Source organism: Setaria viridis, chromosome 3 (genome assembly GCF_005286985.2).
Source record: "Setaria viridis chromosome 3, Setaria_viridis_v4.0, whole genome shotgun sequence".
Taxonomy (NCBI): Eukaryota; Viridiplantae; Streptophyta; class Magnoliopsida; order Poales; family Poaceae; genus Setaria; species Setaria viridis.
In genome coordinates, this window is record NC_048265.2 from 11,025,776 (window position 1) to 11,043,903 (window position 18,128).

At 48.6% G+C, this 18,128-nt stretch overlaps 2 protein-coding genes across 2 annotated transcripts; both read left to right on the forward strand.

Moving 5' to 3' along the window:
* Window positions 1-6,508: 6,508 nt before the first annotated feature.
* On the forward strand, window positions 6,509-8,903 carry LOC117847730 (adenylate isopentenyltransferase). Its single transcript, XM_034729001.2, has one exon. It carries the CDS (start codon window positions 7,364-7,366, stop codon window positions 8,531-8,533), a length of 1,170 nt encoding a protein of 389 aa, XP_034584892.1. The 5' UTR covers window positions 6,509-7,363; the 3' UTR covers window positions 8,534-8,903.
* Window positions 8,904-10,199: 1,296 nt separating this feature from the next.
* LOC117848849 (small ribosomal subunit protein uS11m) lies at window positions 10,200-17,581 on the forward strand. Its single transcript, XM_072292350.1, is given in 3 exon segments — window positions 10,200-10,266; window positions 16,662-16,819; window positions 16,941-17,581. Coding segments are annotated over 3 exon segments (675 nt in total). The 3' UTR covers window positions 17,391-17,581.
* The last annotated feature ends 547 nt before the right edge of the window (window positions 17,582-18,128 follow it).

The following is an 18,128-nucleotide window of genomic DNA, read 5'->3' on the forward strand; positions in this document are numbered from 1 at the left end:
CTGGGCCTGGAAGGAGATGGCTGCTGCCCGCGCCGCGGCCCAAATCACAGCAAAGAAGGAATCAGCACAGCACAGCCATTATCGGCCCAGGCCCAGACAGTTGCTTGCAAATCAGACGCAGACACACTCGTAACGCGATTCCAGAACCACGATTCCCGGCCGTGCCAGCCTTCCAGTAGAGACCAGAAACTTTTTTCTAAAAAAAAAAAAACACCCACCTGGCCACCTCCGGCTTTGCTTTTCTGTTCAAACATCCCTTTAGCACCACGGACCTGTACTTACAATTTTGAACACCATTATTGGAAGGAAGCCATTGACCATTGTTGATGTCCGTATGCGCAACATGCCCCATCCATGGTTGCTAAGGTTTCCATGCGAGGGTCAGCACGAATAAAACTGGTTGTCCCACCCTTGTTGTTCCTTGCCACGCGAGCAGGCGACGACCTCACGCGCTAGGCCACGCTAAACAATTGAGCAACTTGATTGTGGGTACGGTGTGCTGCATTGTTGTGTGACGCCGCCAGCCGTGCCGGATCGGAGGCCCATCATGAGGGAGCAGAGCGAGCAGGATAATGCTCCGGACCTCGTCACTTGATTCCTAGTTGGCCCTATTTTAGTCTCTAGTACCATACAAACCAATACTAGTGGTGTGGATCTTTCTCATCCTAGACGCAACATGTGGTTAAAAAGAATCTAGTACCATACTAACCATAGTACAGTAATAAGTCAGCATAAAACAAAAGATATCAATAAGCTCACAAAGTGAGCCCGATCAAGAAAGATCTGCTCCAGAATTCAAGTGCATGCATCCTGTTCTACTCTCAACTTATCTCCAAATTAAAAAAAGAAGAAGAAAGAATGGCACTGGCATTGGCACACAAGTAGCAGCTACTGCAAGCATGCGCGGCCGACCAGCACTATACATATGGTTCAGTACGTACGAGCAGCTAGCTAGCTCCTTTCTGGAGGAGAAAGTAAAGGGGAGTCGATAGCCGGGGACTGTATGGGTCACAAGAGACGAAGCCGCAGAGAGCCAGCACGCGTCCAAGCAGAAGCAGCAGCACCCCGGCAACAGCTGCGGGCTCGCAACAGGACACGCTTCGGTTATGGTGGTGCCTTAAACAACGGCAATGGGTGATAGATCACCTCTCCCCCGCGCTACCTTCCCCCTGCCCGCCAGCTCTGCCCGTGCGGCCTTTGCTCGCGCAAGGCTCCAAGGCCGAAAAGGCGCGTCGTCGTCGACGACGCCTCCGCGACCGGGAGCATGCCAACGCAGCGACGTGACGGCTGCCTCCACTCCGGCGCCGGGAGTAGAATAATATACTAGGACCGCTCGTCCGGATAATAGTTGACCTGTTCCATTCGACCTCTTCTTCGTTTTCCTATCCGTTTGTTGCTGATGCCCTCCTTTTTCTTTTTCTGGATCGGAGGAGGTCAATGGCGTTGTTAAATGGATGGGCATGCAGTACACTCACGCGAGCGTCAATGGGCGAGCGATTATTGTATGGTTCGAAGACCAATCATTTCGGCTGGCGCGGCTTCGGGATAGAGTTTTTAATTTCGTTGATCGATCATTTTGCGTTGTTGTTATTGGGCCGTAGTCGTCATACCTACGTAATGTGTAGGCGGCAGTGCTCTACTGTGAGCATGCATTATATTCGTTTAATACTCCTAGCCTCTGTGCCTCCCTTTATAGATTGTTAAGAGTTAACAAAACCACCAGATGTTCAAATAATCTCCTATTTCCTTTCTACGTGAAATTGTCCTAGTGTCTATAACTACGTGTCTCCTTTTTTTTAAAAAAACTCCACATTTCTGACCAATAAATCCAACTCCCATATTAGATAAGGTACAATCTTTTGTTTTTTAAAATGTATATTAGGATGAGCTTGGCGCACTATTGTCATTTGGCGTACCTAAGGCAGTTAAAAAGATATAATGGCGACACGCATGTACACCCATCCTATAAATATCTTCGAGTGATGAGCTCACCCCACTATTGACGGCACGTAAACGAAAGAACAATTAGTTATAAGTACCAGCAAACTATCTGAGCAGTTTGCACGTACTAAGTATTCGGTTAGCTGCTTGCTACACTTAATTTGTACCAAATTTTACCTCTAGCTAGGCTCATTTCAATGCAAAGTTTATCACATTCAACGAAACTTTTTGGTTGCCTCATTTCACCACCGCCATCACCCCACCTACGTCCAGCAAGCTGCAAGCGGATTAGTCTGAGGTAGTAGGAAGTGCTTGTGTCTCCATCACATTGCACTTGCGCGCAGAGCATTAACTTAACTTCATTGTGTAATTAATTAGGCAGTGCCTCCAGTCCTGCTGATGGTTACCTCATACGGCTTTATTATATAGTTTAAAGCTTCATTTTTTTTTAATAGATGGATCGACACTTATCGTCATCCTTGAAACCTGTCGATTGATTTAACTAAGATGTGGTTAGTCGTCATCACCTTTGTGATCTACTCCAACATACATGTACAGAAAAGAGACACTTGTCACTCGTTAGCTACTTCCTTCATTACAATACAAATTACAGGTCATTTTAGTTTTATTCTAAATCAAATTCGTTTAATTTTGATTAAATTTGTAAAAAAAATATATCAATAACTGCACTGCCAGGATATATTTTTACAGTGCATCTATCGAAACTAGTTTGATCTTGTAGATATTTGTGTCTTATAAAGATTGTCAAAACTAAATAACTTTGACTTAGGACAAAGTTAAAACGATTGACAATCTGAAACCCGGTGAGTAAATTCTAGTTGGAGCCTAAGACAACAGACTGAAGAAACAAACAAACTAAACATGTAAAATGCTTTCTGCGGTAACTGCAGCAAGCATAGCAGCCAGTGATCGGCCAAGTACCTGGAGCAACAACTCATAAAAAAAAATCTTCCTAAGCTTTTTTGTTTGTTTGTCTTAACGTTGTCGTTATATTACGATCTGTCGTAACGTTATTGATTTACAGTGTTTGGTTCGTGCCAAGGTAATGAAAACGCAAAGAAAATTAAATTACAGTGTATTTGGCGGCGGAATAGATGGTTACCCTCTTTGTTTGGTTGGACTCTGGTAACGTCTTATTACGATGGGAAGGGGTAACAAGTTTGTATAGATATTATTTAGCTAAGGGATTTGATTACAATATCAATTGATTACAAACCACCACAACTAATGGAACTTGTTACCTAATGGAACTCGTTACCTTTGTAATCAGATTACGTTATATTTGAAGGCAAACTAAACACCACTGACGCCTTACGTAGAAAGAAACTTAGATACGTACGTATTGGAGTCTTCCCGGGTGTATAGATGTTTCTATTGGATGGCTTCCCTTTTTCTTTCGCTAAGATCACGCGGAATATATGATTCTGGTGATGAAGTATACATGTATGTACGCCGCAGGATACATAGTACGTGTTAGTTCCAGCAGTGAAATATGTTCCATAAAAGTACTAGTAGAAATGAATCTTTTACATGCATGAGTTATATAGGTTCTTTACGGTGAAATACGCCCATATAGATTTGAGTTTGCGACACAGTATGGAACTTGCATTTATAGCAATTCTTTCAGTGGTACATGTAGGTATCAAATTTGTAGGCTTAGTTTTTTCGTAGGCGTTCGTTTAAATAGCTACTGTACCAAACCAAGGAAAGGCTTTTTACTTTTCTCGAGCACATGCATGCAAGTAACCACTGTGCCAAGCTAAGGAAAGGCACAATCTTTCTCGCGATGACAGGCAGAGAGGACATGTACGTTTGGGTTCGATTCCACGAATTGGCCGGGCACATCAAATTGGCCGTAGGAAATAAGAATCCATCTGCACGTCCTTTTGGCAAGATCAGGTCCCAATATACCCGATCGACGCGCTCTCTGCCGCTTTTCCGTAGCAGAGAAGGGCAGATACCAATTCACCATAGATGCATTCTTTTCGTGATGAGCGAACTCCAATCAGTCACCACGACTACCACCAATACACAATATTCCGTCGATCCGGAAAATTTTGGCCGTGATCGTATCATATCCCCGATCCAGCGAAACCCTTCATCGTCGTCGTCAGATCGCCAATCGATGAACTCCTTTAGTTTTGCACCCAATCTGATCGACCGGATCGTCGTGCGTGCAAATTGCCCCCAACCTTTTGACCACAAGGCCTTCGATCGAGCGACTATTCACGATACCCCCTCTCGTTTTCGGCCTATCTTCGCCTCGAGATATCGATACCCTTCCTCGAAATTCCCCCATTTTGTTTTTCGTCAGCTCATCTTGTGCTGTCCGTCGGCAACGAAATGGTGGGGCTCTAGCTCTGAGCGCATGGACGACGAGGTATCAGGCTGCAAATTGCGGCTGCTTTTTGGGTGCCGAGAAAAGCCGCCCGATCGAGCGAGCGAGCTTTCCAAATGTTCCCCGCGTCCATAACGGTTGCAACTTGCAAGTGCATGCAGGTAGAGATGCAGGCAAGCAACGTTCACTAGACTAGTGTCGCAGTCCAAAAGGTCAACAGGCCTACTAAAGTACAAAAAGTCCACCCGCACCCGGTCTCTCCTATTCTAGCCCTTGTTCACTTCCCACAAAACTCCCTAACTTTGACACTATGCAAAAAGAAGATTCCCCATCACATCAAACTTGCGGTACATGCATGGAGTACTAAATGTAGACGAAATCAAAAACTAATTGCACAGTTTTGTTGTACTTTGCGAGACGAATCTTTTGAGCCTAATTAGTCAATATTTGGACAATAATTCACAAATACAAACAAAACGCTACAGTGTCGCATTTATGGCAAAATGCCAATTTGGCACCTCCCAACTTCCCAAGTAAACAAGGGCCTACTTGCATTGGGCATCATCGTAATTATGCTATGCCACAAAATTTCTTTCCCCTTTCACGAATATCATCTTCTGCATCTCTCCCCCTTTGTGCAGGACACTTACCTTTTGTTAAATCCCGGAACTGAAACGCTCCAAAATGTGTGTTGTTTCTTTATGCAAGACAAACACTCCCATTTCCTTTGTCAGCAAGTGAAATTAACCACTAACAACAATCGTAGTAAAAAAAACGGCGGTCAATTGCGAATTTCGTTGGAGCATATTCTCGATCATGTGGAGTACCACAAAAGGTGTTTCTCGATCAGTTTTGAGGACAACAGGGGCTGGGAGCGTACTTGGGACCAGCTTATCCTGGCAGTTGCATCAGTGGCCACCTCGTGCCCTGCCGCGGACAGCGTAGGACACATGGAGCCACAGTAACTAACCCACATCAAGAACCAGCATGCCTTTGGGCGAGCCGTCGGAAGGACGAGCGAGCCCCATTCACATTCGCATGCGAAACCGCCGTCGTTCGAGGCATCTTCTTCTCACCTTTCCGTAGGCCGTAGTCATGGAAGTTCATGCAAAGGCTGGAAGGCTGACCCCAATTCTGTCAGGCTTGCCAGTGCCCAGATCAGGAGGCCACTAGGACTAGGCCAGTCCATAGTCCAGCAGTAGCTTGGCCATGGCTACGGGCTACGGCAGCGCAAGAACCATGGGGAGAACAGTAGGCTACTGGTGGTCTAGGAGTACTAGGTGAAGCGAAGCTCTCATCTTCTCTCTCGCTGAGGAGTCGCTGGCTGCATTCGCTGTGGCCTGTGTGCATGGCCGTGTCGTAGCGTGTAGCCATGTGGCCGTGTGAGCGGAGTGGGCTGGGCCATGGGGCCCGGGGCTCCAGGCGAAGCATCAGTTCGGGAGCTCATCGGGGAAGCCACATTCTCCCACGCGCAGTCTCCATGCTTTCTTCGGCTTCTTTCCCCTGACGTGCGTGCCCCATCGTGTGCCTGGCGCGTGCAGCCGGGCGTCAGAAGCTGGGGCCCACGCCGCTGAGACCATCGGGTGAAGCATTCCCTCTTCTTTTTTTTTTCAGTCTTCCATTCACCTTTTCAACGCCGGCCTCAACCTTACCTTGCTGTGAGCATCAAGCCCGACCGTCCGCAGAGCACATTTGGTGTTGCATGGTGTTTCGTGCTCGTCTCAATCCGACCCTGAAGTCTGAACCAGACCGCCGACTATCTCACCGCCCAGAAAACGAGAGGGCCGGTGCACCATGCCAACATCGCACCATCGCCATGCCGTTTGATCCTCTTTTTTTTTTAAAAAAAAAGAGAGAATTTGATCCTTTTTTCAGCTCGCGGTCAAGTCATCAGACGACAGGCCGAGGTCGCCACGGCGCCGGCCCGGATGCAACCGTCCGTGATGGGGGCGAACGCTGGCCGTACGAAAACGGGAAGGCAGGACCCCACCGAAAGGCGGGAACGAAAAGGAGGCGAGCCCTGTCGTGCGCGCGGGAGAATATTGACAAGCCGCCCACGCCGCGCCCCTCTGACTCCGCCCGGGACCCTGCCCCAACCAGGGAATGTCATGTATGCCGCCCGAGATGCGGATGCGAAACCGACGCACACGGACCCCCCGACACGACACGGACGGGCGCCACCAACTCGATCGCAAAGCCGCACCAAGCGGTGGCCGGGGGGCGGTGGGCACGGGCTACCACCACACCCCACCCGCGAGCGTCCCCCGCCCACCGGCCACCGGGACATCCGCCATCGGCTCCCGCCGGTGGCAGGGAAGGGCAGGCAGGCGACCGCCGCACCGGACGCCTCGGAATGTTCTCGCCATCCGCGGGACATGCGCCGCTTATTTTAACCACGCCTCTGCGGCGCCTGTCCGGCGGTCGCCACTCGCCAGGCCCGTGGCCTCGTTTTGTTCGCACATTACTCCGTTCTTCTGCGCGGCACGGGCAGGGGAAGCTGCTGGCAGTGCCGGCGCTGCTGCGAACGCCGGCAGAGCGACCCCGCATGCCCGCGACCGCCATCATGGGCTCTAACAGTTGTTGTTTTCAATAAGGTCCTCCCTACCGTGTCATGTCAATCCTGAATCGCTGTCGACTAGCAGTGACTACCACCCCCATGGTCCATTCGTCCCTCTGTTTGTCCTCGGTATATATACACACACCACACGGCCCAGCAGCCGAGCAGCGGCACGGCCCCCCGCCCGGGACACAGCACGGCCTCCACCTGTCCACCATTTTCGCAAGTACTCCTCCTACCTGCGCCCGCGACACAGCACGGCCTCCACCATTTTCGCGAGGCGAGGCATAGACGATTTCGATTCGGCGGCAGAAATTCGGGGGAAAATCTCGCGAAAAATCAAACAGCAGGCGCGCAACCAAACAAGGGCAGCAGCAGGTTGAAGCGCATGATCTGGCGTGGCGTCCCGCAGTTGCCCTCCCCGCATAAAGCCCCGGGGGCGCGTTCGCAAGAGACAAAACACCGCGGCGGTCATAGGCGGCTGATTCGGATCGGGCGCTAGCTACATGACCAGCCTCCTCGCCAATAGGATCACTACGCTCGTGCGCGCTGCTCCCATGGCCGCCGCGGCCGTCGCGGGGGCGAGGCCATTGCGGATCCCGCCGCGGGAGGAGGAGGTGGGGACGGCGGCGCAGGAGGAGGAGGAGCACCACCAGCGCGCGCGCCGCAGCCTGGGCTCGTCCTGTTCGGCATCGTCCTCGTCCTCGGCGCGTCCATCGCCCGGCGAGCCGCGGCCGGCCTCCGGCATGGTGGTGATCGTCGGCGCCACGGGCACCGGGAAGACGAAGCTGTCCATCGACGCGGCGCGGGCGCTCGGCGGGGAGGTGGTGAACGCCGATAAGATCCAGCTCTACGCCGGCCTCGACGTCACCACCAACAAGGTGCCCCTCGCGGACCGCCGCGGCGTCCCGCACCACCTCCTCGGCGCCATCCGCCCCGACGCCGGCGAGCTCCCGCCCTCGTCCTTCCGCTCCATCGCCGCCGCCACGGCCGCCTCGATCGCGGCGAGGCGCCGCGTTCCCGTCGTCGCCGGCGGGTCCAACTCCCTCATCCACGCCCTCCTCGCCGACCGCTTCGACGCCTCCGCCGCCGACCCCTTCTCGTCGCGGCGGGACGGCTACCGCCCCGCCCTCCGCTTCCCGTGCTGCCTCCTCTGGGTCCACGTCGAGGAGGCGCTCCTCGCCGAGTACCTGGACCGCCGAGTGGACGACATGGTGGGCGACGGCATGGTCGAGGAGCTCCGGGAGTACTTCGCCACTACCACCCCCGCAGAGCGCGCCGCGCACGCGGGCCTGGGCAAGGCCATCGGCGTCCCCGAGCTGGGCGACTACTTCGCGGGCCGCAGGAGCTTCCGCGCCGCGATCGACGACATCAAGGCCAACACGCGGGACCTGGCGGCCGCGCAGGTCTCGAAGATCCGCCGCATGGCCGACGACTGGGGCTGGCCCATCCACCGCCTGGACGCGTCCGCCACCGTCCGCGCCCGCCTCCACGGCGCGGGCCCCGCCGCGGAGTCGGCCTCCTGGGAGCGCGACGTGCGCGGCCCGGGGCTCGCGGCCATCCGGAGCTTCCTGCGCGACGGCGACAGCAGCACCATCAATGGCGACGAGGCGGGGGACGGGCCGTCGCCGCTGGGGGCGCCGCGGATGCTGCGATGCTGCGACGTGGTGGGGTGAGCTGCTTGCTGTTACTTTTCGGGGCGGAGTCATTCGCGTTACGGCGCAAAGGGTGGGGGGCTTTTGGGGGTTCGAGGGTTTAGGCCGTCGATTTTGCAGGTTCCCGGCGGCGCCCTCGGCCGCTGGCCGGTGGGGTCCGACAAGGGCACAGTGACACAGAGAGGAGAGAGAGGGGAAAAAGCTTAGCGTAGAGAGAGAGAGAGAGAGAGAGAAAAGCTGCAGTTGCATTGCAGAAAGAGGTTGTGAATTCTTTTCTTCTTTCTTTTGTTCGTCCGTTTCCTAACCGCATCACTGTATGTGCTACTAATCCACTGGACAGTTCAAATTTTGAAATATATGCAGTACAGCTGATGAGCCTCCTTGATTGATATTTAACCCCCAGGGCTTTGTCCTCTTCCCAAACTGCATTCTGCATTTCCGTTTTGGCCTCACAGGGCTTTGCATCAGCACACCCACCTGCTCCATCTCTCTGAACTTTCTAGTAGCAATCTGCTGGCAGTTTAAAATGGAGGTGTGGGAGAAGAGAGATGCCGTGCCAAGTCCATCCCATGCCATGGTGGGTGATGCCTTGGCAGGCTCTCCAGGTGGTTAACTAATCGCTGGAGCCAGAGGGATGATTGGGTGGTAATCCCCTCCATGCTTAGTGTGTGCTGATCAGGGGGAGTTGGGCGTGTGAGTTGGTGCCTGGTGTTCTTGCTGTTGCCAGCTAGGAAACACAGAGTTTGCTGTTGCTGCTTCTTTGACTCCTCCCAGTTTTCTCGGTCAGTACGGTGACGTCTCTCTTGCTCTCAAGGGCGGTGGAAAGGCAGAATTCAGTTCAAAAATGAATTTACAGGAATGCTGGGTTTTTTGCTTCACAGTCCTGTTCGTTCCAATCTCTACCACAATTCTGGCCTGTCGCTTGCACAGAATCTATGCTGCATTTCTGCTTGCCCGCCTTTTGGATTGCAATCGGATCTCTCGTTTGGATGCTGGCGGCACAATCTGCGCTACTCCAAGGTTTCTAGTTTCCACATTGTCTTACTTGGACACTACTGCCGAATCTGCGTTGTTTTCTTCAGACTCGTGGCTTGAAAATTTTAACTTCTCCTTTCCAAGAAGGCTTCCCATACTGACTGTTCTCGTCACGTTGGCGTGGCTGTGCCCGTGTAGTTTATGTGTGGGCACTGGTATTGCTAGCATACAGCAGCACGTCCGACATGGAGACATGACCCAGGTTTTTATACGACGCTGTGTCGACGAGGGGGTGTCGCGCACGGTGGCTCTGCCGATCGCGACTCGCGGCGCAGAACCGCACTCGGATGCCGCAGAAAAAGCGTGATGATTTTTTTTAAATGAACCGGCAGGAATTTAGAAGAAAAGATGGCTGATGGCCAGAGATTTACGGCGGGGTCTATACAATAAGATCCTCTTTAGTAGGACTTCTCAACCGACTTCACCACCGGCTTCTTGAGAAGCCCTAACAAGGGCGACGAACGAAATGGCTTTGTATCCGAAGCCCTGGAAATCTCGCTAAAAGGAGCAAGCAGATGGTGCGGGAGCTGAAAAAACTGGCTCCCTGCGGCTCCTCGTCCGCGAGACCGAAGTCCCGGGATTGCCCCTGAGCAGCTCGGGTGAGGCCGGGGCAGAGGAAGACGGTGTGCGGGCGAGGTCGGGGCGGGGGAAGATGGCGGCGCCGGCGCGGGTTTGGAAAGCACCGGCGGTGCGGGCGAGGTGGAACGAGGCGCAGGCGAGTGTGGGACGCTGGCTGCGCAGGCAAGTGGGACGAGTGTGGGATGCCGGCGGGACGAGGCGTGGGGTTGGAAAGCGCCGGCGGTGAAGGCAAGGGGCGAGCACGAGATGCAGAGGGCCACGGGTGAAAGGATAAAGACATGCTGGCCACGGGTGAATGGATAAAGAGAGAAAGGAAAGGAACGAGAGGGGAAAAGAAAAAGGAAGAAAAGAGAAAAACGAAAAATAAAAATAAAAAGAGAGGAGAAAAAAATAAGGGAAGAAAACAGAAAACGAAAAATAAAAATAAAAATGAAAAATAAAAATAAAAAGATAAGGGTATTATAGACATTTCATCATTTTTATCCATGTTACACAGTTAGGAGAAGTCGTTTTGCCAAATATTTTTTTATCTAATCTGAAGAAAAAAGTTGCTTCACCGAAGAAGCCATAGCCGCAGATATTTCATCCACAGTCGTAACCCTACCCAACGAGCTCTAAAGCCCCAGCTAGAACTCATGTCTTAGCTTCGTCTCTAACCTTTGTGACAATCCTAAACGACGGTGCTTCGACTCTCTGAATTGTGCTAGAGTTGCGTTCTAACCACACTTCCTAGCAAACTAAGGGTCTGTTTAGTTCCTCCCAAACTTCCAACTTTGACACTTTGAAAAAGAAGATTCCCCATCACATCAAACTTAGGGTACATGCACAGCGATTTGTGGCAGAGCGTTCTTGATGCGCGAGAACACAATTACTCACAGGGTGATGATTGCACCCTCAAGTTCTCAACACGACTGCACACAACAAAAGTCACCTTGCGCTGGCGCTACAGCAGCGCTGGTCTGGTGCGCAAGTGCACAAATACTGAAATGCTCGGCATACTACTATTCACTCCGTCCTATTGCACTTGCAGACGTGCAGTAGCCGGGAACACAAGGGCAGGGCAGGTAGGCGATGAGGCGAGAGCTCCCCTCTCTTTCAGCTACGGAATAATCAAAGTAACCTGAGGAGGGTGGTACAGGTACAGAGTACAGAGTACAGAGTACAGGCCGGCTCACCAGCGCACACAGACAGACGACAGACCGTTGGGCTTTGTGCTGTGTCGAGGACGGAGGGAGGACCATGCTCAGCGGAGCAGCAAGCAGAGGTTGGAGTTGGACCAAGGGACGGGCGGCGCACGCAGGCTTGACCGGAGCAGAGAAGCTGCTGGAGCAAGGACGCACGCCAGCACACGCGTGGGGGCAGATGCCCATGCGTTGTGGCAGCTTGAGAAGGGGCCGGGCGCGGGCAGGGCACCGCATTGCAGCATCATTCAGTTCAATTTTAGGGACCTACGTACGATGCATGCAGTGGACCAGACCTTAAGCTTGCTGAAGCCCTTTGCGTGCATGGGCACAGTTTTGTGTTGTGGAATGTGGAGTGCATGCCGTGCAGTGGCTACCACAGGTCAGCCGGTGGAAGAAAAGGGTTGCCATCTGAGGCACTGCTGGTCCAATGAAGAGTCGACTCGAGAGATTGTTCTTTTCCGTCAGCTTTTCCCGGAAGCCTGCTGCAAAGGATCATCGATCAGCCCCCGGCCGCCTCCAGCGTAACGAGCCCGCGCGCCCCACCGCAGACCCTAACGCGGGTGTCCCGGCCCAAGTTACAAACTTACAATGCATGCATAAAAAGCATAGATCCTTCGGACAGGTAAAACGAAGGTCATGTTTAGTTCACCCCCAACTCCCAACTTTGGCACTATGCAAAAAGAAGATTCCCCATCACATCAAACTTGCGGTACATGCATGGAGTACTAAACGTAGACGAAATCAAAAACTAATTGCACAGTTTTGTTGTACTTTGCAAGACGAATCTTTTAAGTCTAATTAGTTAATATTTGGACAATAATTCACAAATACAAACGAAACGCTACAGTGTTGCTACAGTAATTTGGGTGCACCCAAGTTGGGCAACTAAACAAGGCCGAAAATAAAGTAAGGGATCGTAGGGAGAAGGGAACGATTGCCATGTTCCATGCCCTTCGCCGATCGCTACCGGCGGCGCCGCGAGCTGCTGCCTCTCTTGGGGCGGCGGAACCTTCGTCGCGGAGGCTAGAGGCTTCTCCATGGCCATCTCCTCCCGCGCCTCTTCATGAGCTCCGATGCATCCGGGGCACAGGTCGAGCCCTCACGCGCCAACGATCTCTCTCTGTCCCATATCCCAGTTCTCTCGGTTGCATCTCTCAGTGTTCCGGCCTCGATCTCGATTTGATTACCACATTGAAGTAGCGTCTCTCATCTGGCGCTAAATAAGAACCCTGGGCCTTACTAACAGCTAGTTGTAGTAACCTGCCACCTAAGGAGTATGTATTGTGCCCGCCACGGTTATTTACAGGGTGATTAATCAGTCCTTGATAGTATTTACAATGAGAAGACCTTGGTCGTCTTTATCAATGCCTTTTATTTACAATACGAATTTATTTCCTGGATAAGAAAGAAATCCCCTTTCGTGCTTCAGCTTCCTGCGCCAGTACAATGATTAACAACTCTTTGTAATTAATCTCGTATTTAAAATGTTAATTTTAACGACCTTATTTATTCTTCTTTTTATAGTTGGTGGATATTACTCCAACAACTTGTAAAATGTCTAATCCAGTACAATAACTTGAAATATGGATGCAGATTGGTTCAACAACTTGTAAAATGTTCAATTTAGTGTAATAACTTGATAAATTGATGCATCTGCAATCCAAATGTAATAACGAGTAATATATTTGCTAATATCAGATTGGAATATATATATTCATGTTGGAATAAATTATTGAGCATTGTTTGACTATTGATATTCACATTGCAATGGCAATGTATTTGGCCAAGATTAGAACCTTCAGTATTTAAGAAATTAATATTACATATATATATATATGATTATTTTTATACTGATTTAATTTTATTATGAACATTTAATTTCATATTCAATAATTGATAAGTTCACCCTCGCTATTTTTTACATATTTGATTATATGCATTGTTCAGCCACACAAAAAGAATCAATATGTTAATACATACTAACAATACCTTTTAAGAGTTTGGCATAAATATTTTTTAAAACCTCGAGTACTTGTTTAGAAAGGGAAAATGCGCTAAAAGAACATAGAAAACATGCTTGTATACAATTGTTCAATACATGCGTAGAAGGGTATGCAAAATCTGAAGTCACAATGTCTCTATTATGGACTTTAGTCTTTCGTTAATGCCAATAACGTAGTTCTAAAATATTATACAATTTTAGCTGATGAAAAAAAAATAAGTAGTCTACACAGCTATTGTACCTGATCAATAACTTTTATTGAAAAAATTAAGAATTATTGACTAAAATAAAATTCACATGTCCATCTAATTTAATACGTTGTCGTTGTAACGCTTGGACTGTATGTGCACCGATTTGACAAGTTATTGCACTAAATTGAGTATTTTACAAGTTGTTGGGTCACCATGCACCCACTTGTGAAATTATTATACTAAATTGAGCATTTTACAAGTTGTTGGATCAATTTACACCCACCTGACAAGTTGTTGTTTTGTGGGTGCAATTTACTCTTTATTCACATACGTCCTGAAAAACATGTTAACTGATTCAACCAGTCTATTCATGGTTACCGAAACATATAAATCTGATGTCATGGCCGCATAACAATTCATGGGTAGCGGAACCTACAAACTAGGCCAACACAACTCTTGGCGGGCGATGGTATATTTTTACTCGATGATGTAAATTTTTAAAAGAATTGGTTGTTGTTTGTCCAGAATTTGCCTTCTCGGTCCGAAGTTGCTTCAGATCTGGAGATGCAATACAAAATGCGTCTTGAAGAAAAGAGGATAGAGCTGATCGAATCACTCGTTCAGGCTGTCGACACCTGTGACCCGGCACATAGGGACCGTGTCACGGAGAAGTTCAAGGCAGCGAAACAAGCGTCTGAAGAATACCGTGCTGCGAGACAGAAGAATCACAACTCAAACAATAGTTCGCAAACGTAAGTACAACAAATTGTACAGTTCTATGTGCAGGGATGTTTCTCACTTGTCTTTTACCATGATATGCTGATTCTGCATTCTGACGCCCCTGGCTGACATAAAGGTCCCAGATATCCGATGGAGAGAAAGAATTGAACTATTGGAAGTCCCTTTCAATTACCGGTTGGAGTATAATTCTAGGTGTATCTCTTAGTGATCTGGAAACAAAATGGCGCTGATGAACTTGAAGCATAGAAAGGGATTCAGAAGCTCTTTTGAAGCTACGTTGTCTTCGTCTTGTTAACTTAACGTGGGCATGCGTTGTGTCTATTGGCACTGGGTGGCTTGAGTTGGCCCTCGGGTTGCCTTTTATCAATGACTAGTGGCCTAGTGCTATCTACACTGTTGTATTATCTGCGCTATCCACTTATTGAGCCAAGTTATCTAAAGTACTGCATTTCCTTGAATTTGTTTGAATGCTCACTTAACAGAAATCCCAACTACTGAATTTGTTTGAGTTAAGATGTTGGAATGGCCCGCTCAGGCTTTGGGGGTGACGCTCACTCCATGATGATCGAGCGTTGACTACTGAATCTGCGAATCAGTTGTCAGGTTATAGTTTATACCATGGCACGCTGATTTACACGAGCAAGCACATTAAAGCTTGGACCGAATCCGTATTCCTATAAATCCTAATAGCAGAACCTGCAAAACTGCAGGGCCATGTCTTTGTTCCTCCCTCTGATCCAGCTGTTCTTCTATGTTGTTGGATTTTCGTCAGTCTTCTGCTGTTTGTTGCTGGTTAGCTCGGTTGTACTGTGTATTTATGTCTCTTGGCTCTGTTGTGCGACTTGAGTAGTTGAGTTGGTCCTTGACATTACCATGTGTCCGTTCGCAGGGCATAAACGTGCTCAGTAGTCAGTTCTGGACACTTAATTGCATCTAAAAAATTTCCCTAAATAAAAAAAATAGAGTAGTCCTATTGGGCTGTCAATAGCTCCTCCAAGGCTCCAAAGCCCATGAACCGACCTTATTAATTCAAAAAAAAAAGAACGAACCTTATAGAAAAGGTATAACGGTCAGGAGGGTTCTTATAGGAGAGGAAAGACTCGAGAGAGATCGACGACGATGGTCATGCTGTTCCTATCCGCCCGCCTCGGCTTCCGCCGTTCTCTTGCGACGGCGGCGCCACCGCGAGCTGCATCTCTTGGAGCGGGCTTTCCGCCTTCGGCAAGCCTCGGATGAATATTCACCGCGAAGTCTTCTCCACGTCCAGCTCCTCCCGCGCTTCTTCACCTCCAATGGATTCGGATCCAACATGGTATCTCTATCTCATCCCAATACTCTTGATCCATTTCATCCTCGATCTGTTAGGTTAATGATCTGGAGATCAGATCACGAATCAAGCCCCTGGCACGGTTCAAATTTCCGCTTTTGCGATGAAAGAGAGGCGGCTCCTTTAGGTGCCCCTTTTTCTTTCACTCAGGAATGGGGGTTCAGTAACGCTGTTCATATTCCGAGTCACCATAGTTCCTGTTGTGCCAATCTTCCTTGCAGAAATCAACCTGCCCTGCTGCACATTCTTCCCAAGCAACTCTCCTTTTTTTGTATGAATGATTTCCAATTCCCTTTTTATGTACATATATACTTCTGATCTGTCTGATCTCATGAAATTGATACAGCTAAATAAAAAAGGATGCCCCTATCATTTTATAACTCGCACCAGTTTATTGCGGACTGAGCAGGGCTAGATGTTAAGTGCATTTTTGGAGTATGTCCAAAGTATTAATAATATCCTACTGGTGGGAGTACACTGCTTTACTCTTGTAATTCCACAATTTTAAAGTAAAGTTTGTTAATCTTAGACATTTTTATGGGTTGGTAATTTTTCTTCAGAATCCTTTTTTATGAAAAACAATTTGATTCTAGTCTATTCACTAGAGCATGTAGATTTCATGCCAATGTGGCCAATTTTCCTGATGGTACAGGCGTACAGCTGTCGGTTATGGTATTGATAAATATTCAATCCCTTGCATAATATTGCAAATAGGTGTAGGTTTCTCATCTCCAAACCTACACAAATGCTGACAAATACACCGGTGTTTACACCATGAATGAAGTAACTAGAAACTAGATTGGAGCCTTAAATTTAGATTATAATATCAGCAAGCATGCTACATATTCTCACATGAGTTCGTAATTTAAAAATAGATTTTCTTTATGTAAAAAATGAAAAATGTTATCTTTTGTATGTGTCTGTGTTGCTAGTTTTAACCACATGGGAAGTGCTGTCAGAGACTTTGTTTAACTCAGATGCTCTTACCTCATTTTTCACTCTCCATGTGGCAGTATTGATGTTGTGCCTTGTAAACCATAGATTACCGAGATCACATTGCGTCAATCACCACTTATCTGAATTTTAACAGAATCAATTTTGTTTGTACAGTCTTTCCCATCTTCTGGCTCTGTTGCCGCATATTTGAAGCCACATGAGAATTTTAACAGAACCAATTTTGTGCGTCGAGATTTCCGTGCTAAGATACAGGTGAAATTCAATAATATGGATAATGGTGCAAGAATGTAAGTAGGCAAATGATATTTCAACGAACATATATTTGTCTATTCCAATTTCCATGTCCTGCTGATTTGCTCATTCCGCCTCATTCTGACTTGACATAAATGTTCAGGACAGCTGGTGGCGAGAGACCTTCCAACCTCGGGAGCGCCTTCCTTTTTCCGCTTCCCGTGTCTTTAAGGAACATGAACAATATTCACAGAGGAAGAAGAGAGATTTTGTCCATGTCTTACTGAAGAGAAATAAGACATTTGTGACTGTGATGGACGTTAGTGGGAATAAAAAGACCGGGGCTTCCGCTGGTTGTTTGGAGGACAGGAAAGGGCAATCTCGTCTCTCTCGGTATGCTGCTGAAGCAACTGCGGAACATGTTGGGCGATCTGCTAGAAAGATGGGTTTAAGGTCTGTTGTCATGAAAGTGAAAGGAGTTTCTTTTTTCAAGAAGAAGAAGGTGATCTTGGGCTGGAGAGAAGGTTTCCGAGGCGAAAGAGTAAGAGATCAATCTCCTATCATGTACATCCACGATGTCACCCAACTTCCACATAATGGATGCCGGCGCCCCAAACAACGCCGGGTGTAGCTCTTTGTGAACTGGAGGTAAAGTTGAGTATGTCGGTATTTTGAAGGTGATATGGAAGGCTATTTTAAGCTGCATGGTGTTGGTCTAGTTGACTCATATACGGAGATGCATCTCTTGCCTCTGCTGAGTTGTTAGGCTATCCAGTCTGGTTTCTGTAATTCTGTGTGACCTGTGTTACTAGCTCAGTTGAGCCATCGACAATTCTGAACCATTTTTTTGAATCGGTTCAATGATGATAACCTGATACAGAACTGTTCAATTACCAACCGTTGTATAATATGAGCTTGAGAGTTGGTAACAACCCACTTAGGTTTTGATCTTTTTAAAGGAAGCAGCCGAGTCATATTCCTCCATGAACAAGCCGGCACTTTCATGCAAAGATATTGTTGTAGCTGAAGAGTTTCTTTTGGTCTTCATCTCTGCATCCTGATGCCTCTAGCCATGCTTGATGATGTTGACTGAAACTTCTCTTCGATCTATCATTCCATCACATAACTGAAGCATACCAAATGAATAAGGCAGCATGTTGCTGGGTATCATATAACAGGTGTGCAATCTGCACCCATTGTCCTAAAATATACATTTGAGTGATTTTAGAACAAATTGATCATCTTGCAAGAAAGAGGGTTACAGCATTCAGAAGAAAGATTTCTTTCTGACCGACACCGACCTCTGGGCTCTGGCCCGCCCGCCCAACACGCGACGCGGCTCCCAGAAATGGACCAGCTCCGTGGACGA

Excerpts from the sequence above, each read along its gene's own strand:
- LOC117847730 (XM_034729001.2), top strand. The coding sequence starts at position 7,364 with ATGACCAGCCTCCTCGCCAATAGGATCACTACGCTCGTGCGCGCTGCT.